This window comes from Sesamum indicum, linkage group LG8 (assembly GCF_000512975.1).
Source record: "Sesamum indicum cultivar Zhongzhi No. 13 linkage group LG8, S_indicum_v1.0, whole genome shotgun sequence".
Classification (NCBI taxonomy): domain Eukaryota; kingdom Viridiplantae; phylum Streptophyta; class Magnoliopsida; order Lamiales; family Pedaliaceae; genus Sesamum; species Sesamum indicum.
The window spans coordinates 11,999,238-12,016,435 of record NC_026152.1 but is presented as its reverse complement, the minus strand read 5'-3'; the positions used below and the strand labels follow the sequence as shown (position 1 = coordinate 12,016,435).

Below are 17,198 nucleotides of genomic sequence, written 5' to 3'. Positions count from 1 at the left end.
TAATGAAAATGTATGTTAGAGATTCTGTGTCATTGATGATATCAACCATTTAAAAATTCCGACTCTCCGAATCATCTCTATCTTCTTTTGATGGTCTGGAATTGCATAGAATTGGTATTTAATTCTTGCTAGGCATCATGTGTCATTCTAAATCTAGTCCTCTATTTTCTGATCAAGGTTGAAGGGCTTATGATGGATATTGCTGCTGCTGAAGAAGAAATCACACGCTGGAAGGTAGCAGCACAGCAAGAAGCTGATGCAGGAAAAGCAGTTGAAAAGGACTATATGACACAGGTATTGTGAAAATATGGTGATTGTGCTATCTTTTGACTTGTCATTGGTGGTCATCTTCATGGATTTGACTGATTCCATCCGTTCGATTATCTTTCTTCTATTCTATTATTTATCATGTTACCACACATTTTCAAGGAAATTGATGGATATGTAGAAAAAAGTAGGTTTCTGCAATGTAGCTAAAGTTTTTTTCTTGAGTTGTAGAAGGAATGCTGTTCAAAATTTGATTGGTTTCTTCTGTATCTCTGTATTCATAAAGCACAAAGCTTTTATGAATTTTGGCTTTATCAATATCCTGTCAAGTTACCTGTGGCACGGACTGCTCAGCTTTGTGATTTACTATTGGTAATGAATTTGTATGGTTGCTGCTGAGATTGTTATCATTATTTCAATTACAATATGCTTTTCTATTTACTTTAAAGTTGCTTTTTGGTTATAGTTCTTATGCATCCAAATAGTTCTCTAACCTGTTTATTATTAAGATGAGACAACTTGGGGTTACTCGTGCCACTTTCCCTTTTGGATGTTGTATACCATTTTCTGACATTGAGATTGAGAAGTCATTAGGTCTTAACTTAGTTCTCCAGCAAAGTAAGACATGAATTTGACTTCCTTAGCTTGCGTCTGTACATATGCATGAGAGGGGTGGGTTTCCTCTATTCTGGAACTTATACATAGGAAGAAAATATATTAAGGAAGGTGGAGAATTTGCCTTATTATAAGAAAATTCAAGCCCGATCATGTTTACAGTAACTTTAGTATTGATGCAACCTTTTCCATCAGAAGTTTGCAATTAACCTATCTATTAGGACCATAGGTTTACATATGAAATGATAAATGGATTCTTCTGCTTAAACCATCTGCTTCTCCTATATTTGCTCATAAGATGGCCTTGTCTAAAAGATGTTTACTCACTTCCCTTATAAGGAGAAAACCTTGAATTTGTGTGGGGAACTAGGCATACCAATTTACTTTCTGTCGATTCATCCCAACACTATACTAATTCTAAAATTACGTTGAAAAGGGACAGTAGATTGTCCTTATTATGACCATTTTGATTGAATTTCAATTTCTATGGCTCTGCAGTTGGCATCAGTGCGTCAGGAACTTGAGGAGGCTAGGCAAGCTGTAATCGAGTCAGAGAAAAAGCTAAAATTCAAAGAAGAAACGGCGGAAGCTGCCATGGCAGCAAGAGATGCAGCTGAAAAGTCGTTGAGATTAGCGGATATGAGGGCGTCCAGGCTGAGAGATCGGGTGGAGGAGCTCACTCGCCAACTTGATGAACTTGATACCAGAGAAACATCAAGAACTGGTCTAAGGAGGCTACGATATGTCTGCTGGCCGTGGCAATGGCTTGGCTTGGACTATGTAGGCGCCCGTCGGCCTGAAATACCACAACAAAATGCCAATGAAATGGAACTTTCTGAACCACTTCTTTGATTCTTTTGCCCGGTGACCCTTTTTGATTTCCTTTTCGTGCTGGCTTCTTTTGTATCTGTTGTGAATCTCCGATAATTGAAAAGATACGACCATAGGTAATAGCAAAATCTTCCTTTTGAAGACGTCAATTTAGTTGTACATTATTACGACCCGTATATTCATTCTTAGTTAATTGTTCAAGTGAGGAGAGACTTAATGTGGCTTATGCTGACTGATTTCCCAGTTTTATTAATAGAGATTGAAGTCACGTCAGTTTTATTGTCTAGTTAGCTTAGTGACATTGTCAAGGGCGGAGTGACCCCGCCCATCTTCTAATCCTTTTTGTTTTCTTCTGATGTGAAGAGGAGAGAATTGCTTGCTTCTTAAGGAATTCCTCAGAGGTATAGAAAAGAAAAAAGCAGAATAAAATTCTTAAAGGTAGGGATCATAAAATACCAAACCATCCACTGTAAAAACAGATTTTGGAATGCTTGCTGAGTTTGTCACTATAAAGTTAAAGACATTCCATTCTCTTTGTTGGAATGAGAAAATTGGAACACTGGATCGTTCACCAACAGATGGACACCTACGAAATTAGAACTGGTGTCCAACTTTTCAGAATAAAATCAAAGAAATCAATACAAAGGGTAATACAAGTTCAACCATGACAAGAAAGTTATAATCTTGAGGTTCATGACCAGCAAATAATGATCAACCCTGCTCAGGAATGGTGAAAAACACTGCACCATTTTTGCTCTCTGTTCCCTTTTTTCTCTCCCTATCACCTCTTTGTCTCACATTTTTTTCCGATCAAAACTCCAGTGGGAGGGCCCGTGACCACGATCTCACAATGCGCATACAACCAATATGAGTACTGGAAAAGGCCTCCCAGTTTAGACCTTGTCCTAAACATACCCCTGATCTCAAAGTTAATTCTTCCACCCTCCATCTGTCTCTGTAGCTCCATGCTATGTCCCATTGAGAGCCTCACCTGGCTAGCCACCATGTGCACAGTGGCAAACCTGGATTCCATCCTCATCACAGAAAATGGATTGATGTAATGTGTGGCGATGAAGTTCTTTTCATAGTAAAGATCCAAGATAACGTAGCTGAAATCAATGTTCACCTTGGTATTTGGATTGGTGAAGTTGGCTAGCAAGGTGACATCGGCATTGAGTAGATAGCCCATGTCGAGGTAGGCGGCATTGAATGTGCCGGTGGAGATGTCGAACCTCGGGTTTCGTGGCCGGAACACAAGGTAGACTATGAGGATAATGAGGCCACCAACAATGATGATTATCCAGAAGAGTGTACAAAATGCTGCCACCAGCCAGGCTACAGGCCTTGTCCGTCGAGACATGGGTGCCCGTAGAAAAGGATGATGGTGGTGGTGGCCCGAATGTCCTTGTGGAGCTGAATGCTGGCCACCTCCAGAAGGCTGCGAGCCGAGTGGCTGAGAATGCGGCTGTTGAGGCCTGGATTCTTGGCGGGGTTGAGGTGGTGCATTAACTTGATCCGGTGGCGGTACCTTCACTTGTGGCTGAGGCTGCTGGATTGGGGGTTGAGGCCTTGGACCGTGAGGTGGTTCTATTGAAGTGTGGCTCTGTGGCATTGGAGGTTGAGGTGTGGGGCCATGAGGTGGTTCTATCGACGTGCGGCCCTGCGGCCTTGAGCGCGGAGGTCGTGTTTGTGGGGTAAACTCGAGTACTGGATCGCTCTGGCGTGGGAGGAAGTGAGGATTTGTCTCACGTTGGCGGTACATTGGGATGTCCAGGAATTGGAGTGGGGAAATGAAGTGAGAAGGGATGGCAACAGAGTGTATTGAGTTTTGTTCTTTGGCCAAGAAGCAAAAAAGTGGCTTCAAATGGCAACTGGTACAGTGGTACTAGTAGTAGTAGAATTCCTGGAGAGGGAAAGAATCAGACATTAGTTAAGCATGGAAGGCAAGTAACCAAATTGATGCCAAGTGAAAAAGTATAGTCCCTGTACAGTGGTAAACCCAGAATAGTATATAAGAACAAACGGGGCCTTAAGGAATACTTATTACAGAGTCTGTAGCTTTTGAGAACCTTTTGGATTTAAATTGGAACTGAGTGGGAAGATCCAAAAGGTGCTCAGATTAACATGTAATACAAGAAAGGAACTTTCAGCAGCAAGTTGGACAGGTAGAGCCAAAGTTTTTAGATATTAATCTTTGCTAAGGAAATGGTCTTGATGGTTAACAAGAGCAAATGAATGTTTGTTGCACGTGAATATTGGTCGATGGGCAGATTCTATAAATTGTTTGAAGACAATGCTGAACAACAAGCATAAGTAGTGCCACTAGTTCAAACATTGTGGAATTCCATATGGGAAAAACAAAGTTGAACTGATTTTGAACTATTTATACTTCATAAGCCCTGACATAAGAAGGGCTCTGAATGGTGCTGGGATGTGAATACAGGGAGTCCTGTATATGCAGTCACTATCCACAGTGAAGGGAACCTTAAAGTTTACAAACATTTAAAACCCAGGGACTCGAAGTGTTTTGGTGGAAATTCAAGTTTGTCATGAGATTGTCCTAATATATGAATACAAAAGTGTACAAGTTTAATTTCTGTAGATAGAAAAGGAGGATGGGATGTACTTCAGGAAGACGATGCAGGTGTTTGTGTCGAACTGTGTTCTTATTGCTTGCATTGTTCAGCCAAGTAACTCCAATTCCTCGTATCAATCATGCACTGATATCGGACAGATTTTCATACTTCGTCGATAGGTTTCCTCTCTTCCAGTAATGACAAGTTTCTCTCCCACATCAACAAACTTATCATCTCCCCGTGCAATTTCATATGCCCGACCAATCCGTTCCTCTAATGTTTTCACCAATGTCTTCTGCAAGATTCTCTGACATTTGTGGCATCCCCAATATCTTATTGCTGCTCGGAACAACTTGAACTAATTAACACTCATGGTCGAATATAGGAGGATAGTTCTACAGATTTTCACCATATATTGGTAAGCAAATGAAAAGAGTTACACTTCAATAGTTAAGCAAAAACACAGAAGGAACCAGCATTATTTTTTACTTTATCAGCATTCTATTTTTAAGTTTCAGAAACGTACCTGGTCTGAATATCATTTTGTTGCTAGAGATTTTTGCTTCCTTAGAAATTGCTTCAATGCTTGCTACCAACATCTTTCATGACTCTAGAGATTACTGTTGGATCTTCTTTGGACCATATTGAAACTTGGTTCTCAATCCCGCACTAGTTAGCTACAAAAAGAAATGGAATTTGTTCATTATAGAGGGAAAGTGTGATAAATGATGTCAATATAATGCCATTGATGAGCTTTTGGAGTGAATATGCATATGCTTTCCATCCATAGCAGAAGGATTGCATTATATTTGAGTAAAAACAGAGAGTGCTGAGAGACAAGGGATGTGATTGTGGTGTAATTGGCATATGCGAGACTCACTGTAAGCAATTAGGAGTCAAGGCGCAATGAAGTGATTTCACAAAAGAATCTAAACAAAGTCCGTGCACTAATGCAGTTGCTTCTTAGAATGATCAAATAGAATTAGAAAGATAAAGACAGAGATTGGTCTATGTCTGGCTTCGTGAGTTAGTACAAGGAAGAACATTAGAGAAACAAGTGAATATATTAAACCCACTGGTTTCTTACATAAGAGATCCTGTAAACTCACAAGAGATTCTACGAACTCAAAAGTTTGATGTTGTAAGAAATAAGCCGACAATAGCAAGCATATAGTACAGTATAGAAGTTATGATAAGCAAAGGCCAGAAGTAGAACTGTCAAATTACCTAAGTACATTATTGACTTCAGCTGACATTATTTGAAGTGATAGAGAACAAAAATATCATTTAATCACCATACCATGGCAGCTAATTTCCATAGATGAATATGAACCTCTCAGTTAAAACTAGTATGCAATCAGAGGCTCGTCAATATGTTTTAAAATGAAAACAAAAAATAGGGATGAACATAAAAAATGAGATATGACTCAACCACTTCACCTCCAATCGAGGACAGGGGCATAGAAAGGTGTCAGCTGCATCAGATGCAGGGGGGCATATAGCTACCCAACTCTGGAAGTATTTAAGCAAGTGGCGGGCAGATCCGCTGACCCAAAAGACGAAACTTTTACACCGTTGCACATTCCATTCATCAAGAAATGGTTAGAGGGCTCATTCCTGCATTGACCGATAATCAAAGAAAAACATAAGTACAGAAAAGACAGGAAACTGTATCATCACACCTTTTCATAGTATCATAACACACTGTAAAAGGATAGGAATAGATCATATTCAGAGATTTTTTTTTGGGCAGCACCCGACTCCTGCCATAAAGAACTGCTATTGTGCTTCACTCATCAGTTTATATTTTCACTTCAAACTGTTAATACCAACTCAAGCACATTACCGTAAACGCAACGTCTTCAAAATCAGTTGGCTAGATCTACATATAAGGGTCTGATAGCACAATGCAACAAGTCCAACTTTTCTTAATTATGAAAGGCATGCCTCCAAGGATCAAAAAGAAGCAGCAATTTTGCAGACCTGCTAGTTCTGTTCCTAAAGGTGGCATAATAAATGCCTAGGGACATGGGAGATGCAACAAATTGAGAATAAATTTGATAGCGTGTGGCAACAATTCAACCTAAGTTCATTTTATTGATAAGAGATAGTTTCATCCGTGAAATTTCCAGGTATAGCATTGTCAGCTACAATTTGAAAAGAAGATTTCCAGTTTCGTACAGTATTACTCCTAATTAAAATCATACCATGCATTTGACCCAAACAAGTACCAACTGATGGCTTAGAGCTATTGCAAGTTTAAACTGCAGAATGGTAAATACAAAGTTATACGTCACCGAAACACACATGAATAGACTATAATGGTCAACAGGAGGGAAAGAATAAGAATACGACACACATACCACTGCACTAGTTACCTCAGGAACTTCTTTCAAATTGATGGCGTTGATTAGAGTCTCCGACGAATAACTATCAAGAGTAAATCCCTTCTCCATCATTTGATCCCAGACTCCACAAGCCAAAGAAAGCTTCTTTTCCTTTATGAGACCTCTAACGATCAATTTGAACGTCACTTCATCAGGATAGACCCGCCTAGTCTGCATCTCTTCAAAAAGATGCAGGGCTTCACTAACCTTAAATGCCTTGCAGTATCCATTTATAAGTGCATTGTAGGACACGACATCGGGGCCAATTCCCTGCTCCACCATATCATGAAAAATACTATGAGCCATGCTTATTCTACCAGTCTTACATAGATGGTCAACAATGGATGTATACAATGCAAGACTTGGAAATAGGCTCATCCTTGTCATTTGGTCGAGAAGGCCCTTGGCTACAATCGAGTTGCCTTCTTTGAGGAAAGCATCTATCAGAATAGTGAATGTAACCAAATCAGGAGCAATTCCCTTTCTACCCATCTCCCCCAAGAGCTTATAAGCCCTTCTAGAACGACCGGCTTTGCAAAGAGCTTTAATAATTGTATTGTATGAGACGACATCCACAAACCCTTTAGCCTCCATCTTGTTAACTAACAATACATATGCATTATCTACTCTCTTGGCTCGGCAAAGGCCCTTTAGAAGCTCATTATAGCTGTAACTATCGGGTCGTACACCACTCCTCTCCATCTTGTCCATCAATTTCTCAGCCTCATCTAACATTAGAGCATTACAACAGTAGTTCAACAATACATTGTGAGTTATCAAATCAGGCTCACACCCATTTCTCCTCATAAAGTTCTTAATTGCTAGTGCCTTATCAATCCTACCTATTCGACAAAACCCATGTATAAGCACATTATAAATTACTACACTAAAACTAACCTTTCCTCTCAGATCCCCCACAGTGAGCTCATAAGCCAAATCAACTTTCCCAATGTCGCATAACCCAAGCACAAGTGCCCTACATGCCTTACTATCAGGGTTAATACCCTCCTTTATCATAATTTTCCATATTTGAACTGCCTCATCATGCCGTTTAACTCTAAACAGTCCGCTAATAATAATCGTATAGCTTACTACGTCAGGCTCCCTCCCTTCTTCCCTCATTAATCTCAACACTTTCAAAGCTTCATCAACTAAATTCACACCACACAAGAGATTCATATAAATATTAAAAGCCCAAATATCAGGCACGATCCCAAGCCTATCCATATCGTCAAAAAGCCTAAAGATTAGCTCAAAGTTTTTAACTTCACACAACCCCGAAATGAATCTTGAGTAAGTAAAGGAATTCAAAGAGAACCCTCTTGGATTCATGGAATCATAGTAATATTCAGACAAATCGAACCGTCTGTTCTTTATCAATACACCAAGGAACCGGTTGTAATCTACCGAAAACATTCTGCAGTCTGATTGAGACATCTCGTCGAACACTTGGATTGCCTGATCAATGAGGCCGGCTTTCACGTAGCTGGCGATGCGAGAACGGTATATGAGTCGTTGCTTGCCAAGAGCTTTATACATTTATCGAAGTGGGGTCCCTCAGAAACGCATGCATCTGAGCTCCACTTCCTGAAAATGGGAGCTGAAAGAATCTGAACAACTCCGCACTCAATCTGAATGCAACAAGAGAAGAATTCGCTCTTAGGTTTAGAACAATGGGCCCATTCCACCAACGCTCCCCGCGCCTCCGGAGTGTGTGTGTGTGAGTGAGCTCACCTGGTTTCGGGCGGCGATGGTGGAGACGGCGAAAGAGAAGGAGAAGAAAGGGGGACTTGGGGGCCCAAAACCAAGTCCACGCTCTGCCCCTGCAGTTTGAGAGCTCTGATTCTCAACTTTTCTATTTCTACAATGTGGGCCTATTATTTTTATTTAAGCTATTGGGCTCCAATATGGGCCTCAGCCCATTCATCACGTGTTCTCAAATATTAAAATATATTAATTTATCATCGAAAATAAATTAAAAATATTATTTTTATTTTTTAATTTTTACTTTTTTAAATATCTAAATTAATTTAATTTAAGCAAAATATTATATGCAGCTTCCTACCAACTTCGGTGGGAGGCTGGCAAAATAAACCAAATTATTTATTGAAAAAAAAAGGTTTTTGAGTTTTATATTTTTTATTATTTTGAAGATTTTATTTTCAAATAAAAAATATTATTTTAATGATATTACAAGTGATTATCTTATGAAGTAATAATTAAATAGTTTCTGTTAAAAAAATAAATGATATTAATAAATTTTTTTGGAGAAAATATATTAATTTCGATTGAGCTAATTGAAACTTCCCTCTTATAAAATCGAAATAAAATGTTAAAGACACCATAATATTTTGCAAAAGAAGCATCTAACCCTTGTCTTGCCTCCTTGCCTTCTTTAATTGCGTAATTTACAATTGATTTTTGTCTTTCCAATCCCAACAATAAAAATTCAAATATTCAACTGACACATAATTTTGATTTCTTTCCAATCCAATCCCAACACGCCAAAAAATGAGGTAATAAAATATAATTAAGAGCAACATAATTATTTTTTCTTACATTTACCAATATAAATAATTCAAATGAAATAAGTAAATATATAGTTCGGTCCCGTTGTTAAACGCATATAACTTTTATATTCTTTTAATACGTATAATTTAAAAACAAATTTAAAATTCAAAAACAAATAAGTAAATAAATGTTGCCAATTTCATTTCTTTTAAATAAAAATATTCGATAAACGTCATTGTCAAAAATAAATAAATAATAAGGAAGTAGGTGTTTATCACATGTAAGAGTAGCCCAAATTGGACTATATATAAAAAGTCATGAGGAATTGATGATAATGTTTGATTTTTGTCTTGTATTATTGTAGTATGTAGTGAACATTTCTTTAGAATTATTCAAAAAGTTTCAAAGATTGTTTCTTCTATTTTTCTTTTTTCTTTTTTTTTTAAATTAAATGTATGAAGGGGGAAAATTGAAGAGATTCCTTTTCACTTGTAGCCCACCTTCCTTGACTTAAAATAGCACTAGTGACAGTCTTACTTACTAGTGGGATTTTCAACTATTTCTCAAATAAAAAAATATTGCATTTTTATATTATATATTCTTTATGCTTATTAATTAATATTTTCATGAAATTTTATAGAAATTTAAGTAGATGATAACTTCTAAGTATATGCATTTACTACATCTATATCAATAATTTGTACAATGATATTAACCACGTGCAATGGATCTATTAAAATTCTCTACTATGATTTTGCAAATATCAATCACTATGATTGTTTTTCAAGTTATCTCCGATACGAGTTAAAATATACTCAATGTTTGTCGTCATTCAAAAACACCTTATTTAGGTGTTTTAAACTGTTTTAGCATAAATACATACATATATAATAAAAAAAAAGACATTATTTGATAATGAATAGTAATTTTTATTTCCCAAACCACAACATTAAACATATAATACTTATTTTAAATTATCTTAAAAAATAAATCCAAACATACATACTATTTCTAACGCATGCTTATTTATCTTTGTTTTTCTCTCTCTATCTCCACACAACACTCAGAAAACGAATCTAAACATTATGAATATTCTTAGGGATAAATTGCACTCCCTTCTCCTAAGATTTGGTGTAATTTATACTTAGATTCCCTGTAGTTGAGAAATTACATCTAACACTCATGAAGTTTGCTTCCATATACTAAATAAGTCCCTCCGTTAATCAAGATTCATCGAATTTGCTGGTTTTAGCAAAAAATTTGAAAACAAAACTATATTTACCACCGATTGACTTATTACCGATTTATTGCAAGTCAAAAAAATATTTTTATGGTCAAATTACCCTCATACGTCTTCACGCATTAATGCATGTGAGGAGATATTCTTTCACCGTTATAAGGGTAGTTTAGTTATAAAAAAATATTTAACCTGTAATAACTCAGTAACAAATCAATCGAGAGTAATATCAATTTTCATTCAGTTTTTTTGTTATTATCAGCAAATCTAGTGAAATTTTTTTGGCTGATGGCTGGACTTATTTGTTAGACGAAACAATCTTCAAAAGTAGATACTAAATATAATTTCTCAAACTATAAAGAATTTACGTATAATTACATCGTACCTCAAAAAAAGAAAGTACAATTATCCCATATTCTAATGTATTAGGCGATAATTACATTTTATAATGTATATGCAACAGCATAAAACACTTTAATAAGAACTCCAACCACATTGTCGAAGTCGCAATGTTAGGCCATAATATTTGAACGTTGATGGTAAATCCTACTGTGTAAATTACCACTTGCATAATGGTTAAGTCAGTAGTTTTTCACTTAAATATAATGAATTCCAACAACAGAATCTAGAGTTTGTAGCCATATTTATTGAACAATTTTCCATCAAACTTTAGTGAAATGAACATTTCGTGACGAGTAAAATTTTTAATCGTTTAATTATTTGGTAAATTAAAATTTCGATATATCAAAATATTGTATCGAATACCAAAATCAAATTAATCGATTTGATTTGAGTAATTATCTATCTTTTTCGATATTCAGTAAAATCAAATTTTTATTAAAAATATAATAAAATAATACAACTTAAATATTGAAGATAATAATTACACTTGCCATTTATGTATTTTAAAATTTTAATACGTAAAATAACAAATACAGAATAAAAATAATTAATATATTAAAAATATATATGTAAAAATAAAATATTAAATAAATATTTTAATATTCGATACGATTCAATAAGTCAACATTAATAATCAAAATCGAATCGAATTTTTAGACTCGATTTCACTACGTACCGAATCTTTTGTTTCAATTTTATTATAAACATCCCTATTAACAGGATTTGCTAAAATAAATCAAGAAATGTATGCATCAGAGCTAAAAAGTTAGGACAAGTAGGAAAAGATGGACATGAAAATGGCATCGGTACCCCCCACATAAGGTAACAATCCTCAACCCACGACATACATGTGACCTAACACACGCTTTTTCTCTTCGCTCTGCCTTGTTTTTATTATTATCACTGCAAAAAAGTGAGAAGTCGCCACTACTAATAAATGCGCTATTAATTAGAGATTATAACTTCAAGTTGGATATCCATATAATATATATATATATATATATATATATTTAAATCAATAATTGTATGTAACTTAAAATTTATTATACTGTTAGAGTGTGTCTTTGTATTATTCAAATTCACCTTATATTTAATTGTTCCAAAAAAAAAAATTATGAGACTTGCAACTCGATCAGTACTTCATTGCGCGATATATTTTTCATTCTAGGTTTGTACGAACCTCACAATTTTATTATAAAAAGACACCTCGCTACAGAGAAATGATCTTAAAATTTACAAACTACTCAAACTCATCGCTTGCAACTAATGTGTGACACTTATCTAAATAAAAAGTAATTTCTATTTTCTTTTTGTGTGTATTTATATGTAGTCATACTATCAACATATAAATTAGGGTAAATTACAACCACCTTCCCTGAAATTTTGCATTATTACGAATACCTCCTTATTTGTTTGAAAATTACAAATATCCTCTAATTTTAACATCCGTTAGGTTTTCATTCAATTTTTGTGGTGAACTGACCAAAATGCTCTTTTAGATTATAAATTATAATTTTATATGTATTTTATAATTTTTTTGAAATATTTTTATGAATTAATATTCCTACTAGATTATTTATTTTACCCATCCTCAATTTTTTTGATATTCTTTAAAAAAATTCAATAAGGGTAAAATAATAATATCCACTTCACTGTTTAGAGGCTACATAATGAGGGGGTATTTATAATTTTTCGAATAACGAGATAGTATTCATAATTGTGACAAGTGTTATAATTTAGCTTATAAATCAGGGCATGGGTCCAAAAATGAGCCTAGCAAATAACTTTTAATTGGGTGATGAACATGAAACAATCCACATAGTATAATTGGTCAATTTCTTCATTTTTTTTTTATCTAAACAGTAATTACATTAATATTTTAATAAATTGAACAAATTGGTCAGATTCATCAATATATTATATCACTAAAAATAATAAAATAAATCACAATAAACACATATAAAATGAAATAAATACCACACATCTCGTGGAATTCGAATCCATAACTTCACTATTGTTCATTGGTCAATTTATTCTATTTTGTATTAGGTTTGAGCTTTGAAACTCCACCGGCAAAATTGTTGACCCCATAATTTAATTTGCGACATCTCTCCGATTTCATCAACTTTGGATTGATTAAAAAACAAAGGAAAATTTTTACTGAAAGACTATAAAATATTTTATTTTTAAATATTCAATAATATTTACGAAAGTATTTTTCAATTGAAAAAATCATCCACCAGCTTCTAATTTCCAACAATTAATTTCTTGATCAAATTATCTTTGGATTAAAAATAATTTTTTTAATTTTTTTTTTCTATTCCAATCTTATAAATAATACAAAAATTGTGAAAAATACTATACCCGAGCGCAATTTGATGGTGACTGGCTCTAGCAAGAAAGGCATCTAGAAGATAAAATATTCTTTATAGGATTTCAAATACTTAAATAGGATTAAAGATCCCTGCATTTTTATCACACTTGACCCTGAAAACTCGAGATCGCCACCATCAACTATTCGACATTTTGAAGGTCTTAGTTCAAGACTTTTGAGTAAATCTAAAACTAACTTATTTTGTTGTGTTCTAATATTTATCTATACAGTTGTGCACATTTCAAGCAGGAATTCATTTTTCGAAAGATTATGACTTGCATAATTTGATACGTAATTCTATTTTTGGATTTTAGGGAATAAAACAAAGTTGATGCACTCAATTTTTTGTACTATTTGTAGATTTTTTTGGATATAGATTTTTTGTTGAATTTTCTTGCCAAAAAATAGTCCTTCTGAATTATTAAGTGAATTTCCGAAAATGAAATTACAAGCGCCTCTCGTATGCTATGCATATCGAGCAAAAAAAAACCCATATAAAATAAAAGTTTAATTTGACTCCTTATATTTTTTAAAATACAAAAAAAAAAAAATTATTCGTGCAACCAGTAGGCTGCACGAGCAAATTGTACCATTTTTTTTAAAATTATTAATATGTATTTATTTCATAATTATTGAATTTTATCTAATACAAATGAATGATTCAAATTTATAATGATTTGTGGTTCATATATTATCTTACTTAAATCAAAGGCTTGTATCTTATTTTTCGCAAATCAATGGTCCAAATTCATTTTTACATATTTAATTTATATACAAATATATTTATTAAACATTTGTATGAATCATACATATAATATATATATAAATAAAATTTATTAATCTTTTTATACGAACAATATATACACGTAATATTATAATAATAAAAGAAAAAATTAAATTTGCAATTTTTTTATTTTTGAATATAATTTTTTCCCTAATATGTGTAACATAATAGGGCAAAATTGGTTTTTACCCAAAAAGGAAACTATATTGTGAGTATCATATTAAATATTCAAACATATATAGATTAAAACAATGATATGGTCAGTGTCTATGGTCCTAAATCTCATATATTAACAACAATATTCTCCCAAAAATTCTTGTGATTAGCAGTCTAACAGTCAAACAATTTAATCCCCTTAATCATTTCATTAAATATTATTATATTCTTATCTTGTTTCTTGATTTGACCGATTGATAACGTTGTCTAGATTCTATTCTATATTTTCTGAGAGGTTACCAATTTGGAAATTCTATATTTGTGTGCATAAATAATTTTATAATTATTGATTAATTTATTAATTTTAATAATTTATATAATTCAATCTAAATTTCTTGATATATTGAATCATCTAATTAATTATCTTTTTAAGAAAAAATAATTGGGCAAATTACCCACTAAGTACATTGTGCTAACACTTCTTAACGGGGGTGTCATGTAATTTTATAAAGATAAAAAATTAAATGTCGATGTAATTTACTCAATTTATTTAAATTTAATGTAAAAAAGTATTGATGTAACTTATCTTAAAATTTTTAATTCGTCGAGGAGTTTTTTTTTTTTACAATCATATTTAATTGAATCCAATATTTTAATTACACGATACGGTCGATGTTTTAAAATATATTATTAATATCCTATATCGTTTATTTACATTTCATGTGTATAAAAATTTTACTATTTATAAAATTAATGTGAATTTTATACACACAACATATATAAAATATTTAAAATAAAAAAATTAAGTTCGTAAATTCAAGAACCACATTTAGTAATTATTAGTAATTAAAAAATATTAATATAAGCCAAAAATTAAATGCTTCTTTAATGACAAAGTCCCCCATAATTAAATTAATCAAATATTTTTCTCATAATCCCATCAAACTAATTAAATAAAAAAATATTATATTTAAAAAATCCTCCTAAATTATAAAAAATATTGCCCATGCAAAAATAAAAAGAAAAGGGAATAAAATAAGAAAACCTGATTTTTTCTTATTGGGTGATCAAAGATGACGTGGCAGTTTGACCAATTCGTGTTCCAGATCTATAAAATTGCCAACCTGTCTTCTTCACTTTTTGTTTGCCTTACCTGAGACCCTCTCTCTCTCTCTCTAAAATCAATACACTTTCTTCGTTGAACGGATCCTTCCTTCCCTTTTTCTCTTTTCTCTCTCTTGTTTCTTTTTCTCCTCATAAATACGATAACGATAATGATCTCTCTCCACATGCTTCCTATGTGTTAATCAAATGGTTGCTGCGTATGTCCAGCAAGAAATAAACTAGTTCGTGTAAGTGTTCGTGTTTGTGTTTGGGCTCTGTCTCTTTTTGGTCTTTGATAATCTTGGGGGCTGATTTGTGGGTTTTTAGTTATTTTAAGGTTTTGGTTCAAATGGGTTCTAGTTGGTGTGCTTTTTTCTATTATTTTGTAGTTTGTGTGTTGAAATTGTTGTCCACTTGATAGCTATGTTTTGGTGGATTTTACTGGGTCGTGGTTGGGTTTGATTTTTCTTCAGTTCTTTAGGTCAAGAGGGGGAAAGGATCTACGGTCAAGGGTTTTAGGTTGGAAAATTTGATGGAATTTTTTTAAAATTTTAGGTTCATAACCTTGCAGACCTGATTTAGGGTTCATTATGTTTATGGGCTTTCTGTGAAGGTTTATCCTGGAGGAATATTTAATTTTGGTACCTTTGTTGAAAGTGACAACTTTTTGGTATCAGGACTCAATTTTGATGCTTCCCCTGGTTTTCATGGAAATTTATTAGAGGGTTTGTTGTTGAAAGTTTAAATTTTTGCATGAGCTTTTTTCTTGTTATTATTATTATTTTTGAAAGCCTGAGACTCAATTTTGATGTGCCATATAGGCTTCGTAATCATGCTCATATGTGTTCAATTGGCTTTACAGAGTGGCAGCTTAACTTTTGAAATGATAAGGGAAGAAGAAAAGGACCAAGCTCCTGGTGGAAGTTGGAAGACATACTCGCGCTCAGTGTCATGGACTGAACGTCCACCAAGAAAGTCTGCTTCTAAGCCACAATGGAACAGCAAGGCACGGGCTTGTTTGCCGCCACTTCAGCCTCTGTCTATCATCCGACCAAGCATTGAGGAATGGCCCAGAGCTGGATCGGATGATCTTGGAATATGGCCAAATCCTCCCACTCCTGGTGCAAAGCCTGGATCAATAACACCCCGTGAAAATTCAACTTCAGATCAACCTCCACGAGAATTTGAATTTAGGAAAGACAAACTGGCCTTTTTCAATAAGGAATGCTCAAGGATTTTAGATCACATCTATTTGGGAAGTGATGCAATTGCCAAAAATCGTGAAATCCTACGCCAGAATGGGATAACACATGTGCTCAACTGTGTTGGGTTTGTTTGTCCAGAATATTTTAAGAAGGAGCTTGTCTACAAGACTCTATGGCTGCAGGACTGCCCTTCTGAAGACATTACGAGTATACTGTATGATGTGTTTGACTATTTTGAAGATGTTCGAGAACAAGGTGGGCGTGTCCTTGTTCACTGTTGTCAGGGGGTATCTCGATCAACCTCGTTGGTGATTGCATATCTTATGTGGAAAGAGGGGCAGAGCTTTGATGATGCATTCCAGCACGTAAAAGCAGCCAGAGGAGTGACTAACCCGAATGTGGGATTTGCTTGCCAACTTTTGCAGTGCCAGAAGCGTGTACATGCACTGCCTGCAAGCCCAACTTCTGTTCTTAGGATGTACCGCATGGCACCTCACTCACCATATGATCCCCTTCACCTCGTACCAAAAATGTTGTGTGAACCAGGTGCTGATAAACTTGATTCTCGTGGAGCATTCATTATCCACATTCCTTCGGCTTTATATATCTGGACTGGGAAGCATTGCTCCCAAGTGATGTCAGATAATGCCAGGGCTGCTGCCTCCCAAGTTATTCGTTATGAGAGGGCCCAGGGTCCAGTTATCACTGTGAAAGAAGGTGAAGAGAAATTTGAGTTCTGGGATGCTCTC

General features: G+C 34.3%; 4 protein-coding genes across 8 annotated transcripts in view; 2 read left to right on the top strand and 2 right to left on the bottom strand.

Annotated features, from left to right (window-relative positions):
* Positions 1-1,999, top strand: part of LOC105168332 (leucine-rich repeat-containing protein 45) — a gene marked incomplete in the record, with an annotated part of 3,938 nt that extends 1,939 nt beyond the window's left edge. Inside the window, 2 exon segments of the mRNA XM_011088383.2 lie at positions 178-294; positions 1,381-1,999. Of these exon segments, the coding sequence (XP_011086685.2) occupies positions 178-294; positions 1,381-1,734 (471 nt within the window).
* On the bottom strand, positions 2,177-4,477 carry LOC105168668 (NDR1/HIN1-like protein 13). Its single transcript, XM_011088800.2, has 2 exons — positions 4,340-4,477; positions 2,177-3,616 (listed from the first exon to the last, which is right to left on the bottom strand). Exon 2 carries the CDS (start codon positions 3,473-3,475, stop codon positions 2,495-2,497), a length of 981 nt encoding a protein of 326 aa, XP_011087102.1. The 5' UTR covers positions 3,476-3,616; positions 4,340-4,477; the 3' UTR covers positions 2,177-2,494.
* On the bottom strand, positions 4,011-8,516 carry LOC105168331 (pentatricopeptide repeat-containing protein At1g13040, mitochondrial). Of its 3 annotated transcripts, none has more exons than XM_011088381.2 (4): positions 6,653-8,516; positions 5,730-5,906; positions 4,816-4,966; positions 4,011-4,684 (listed from the first exon to the last, which is right to left on the bottom strand). In XM_011088381.2, exons 1-2 carry the CDS (start codon positions 8,213-8,215, stop codon positions 5,901-5,903), a joined length of 1,569 nt encoding a protein of 522 aa, XP_011086683.1. In that variant the 5' UTR covers positions 8,216-8,516; the 3' UTR covers positions 4,011-4,684; positions 4,816-4,966; positions 5,730-5,900. The 3 variants fall into 3 exon arrangements, with proteins under 3 accessions (XP_011086683.1, XP_011086681.1, XP_011086684.1); XM_011088379.2 differs by having other exon boundaries at positions 4,011-4,628; XM_011088382.2 differs by having other exon boundaries at positions 4,011-4,628; positions 6,668-8,516.
* The window catches only part of LOC105168330 (protein-tyrosine-phosphatase MKP1), a 5,648-nt gene continuing 3,727 nt past the window's right edge, over positions 15,278-17,198 (top strand). For 2 of the 3 annotated variants that reach the window (XM_011088376.2, XM_011088377.2), the window contains exons 1-2: positions 15,278-15,492; positions 16,107-17,198. The exon at positions 16,107-17,198 is cut by the window's right edge. In XM_011088376.2, the coding sequence (XP_011086678.1) occupies positions 16,128-17,198 (1,071 nt within the window). In that variant the 5' untranslated portion in view covers positions 15,278-15,492; positions 16,107-16,127. Of the gene's footprint in view, positions 15,493-15,800; positions 15,970-16,106 lie in introns of those variants that run through there. The other variant, XM_020696200.1, reaches the window with a different exon arrangement.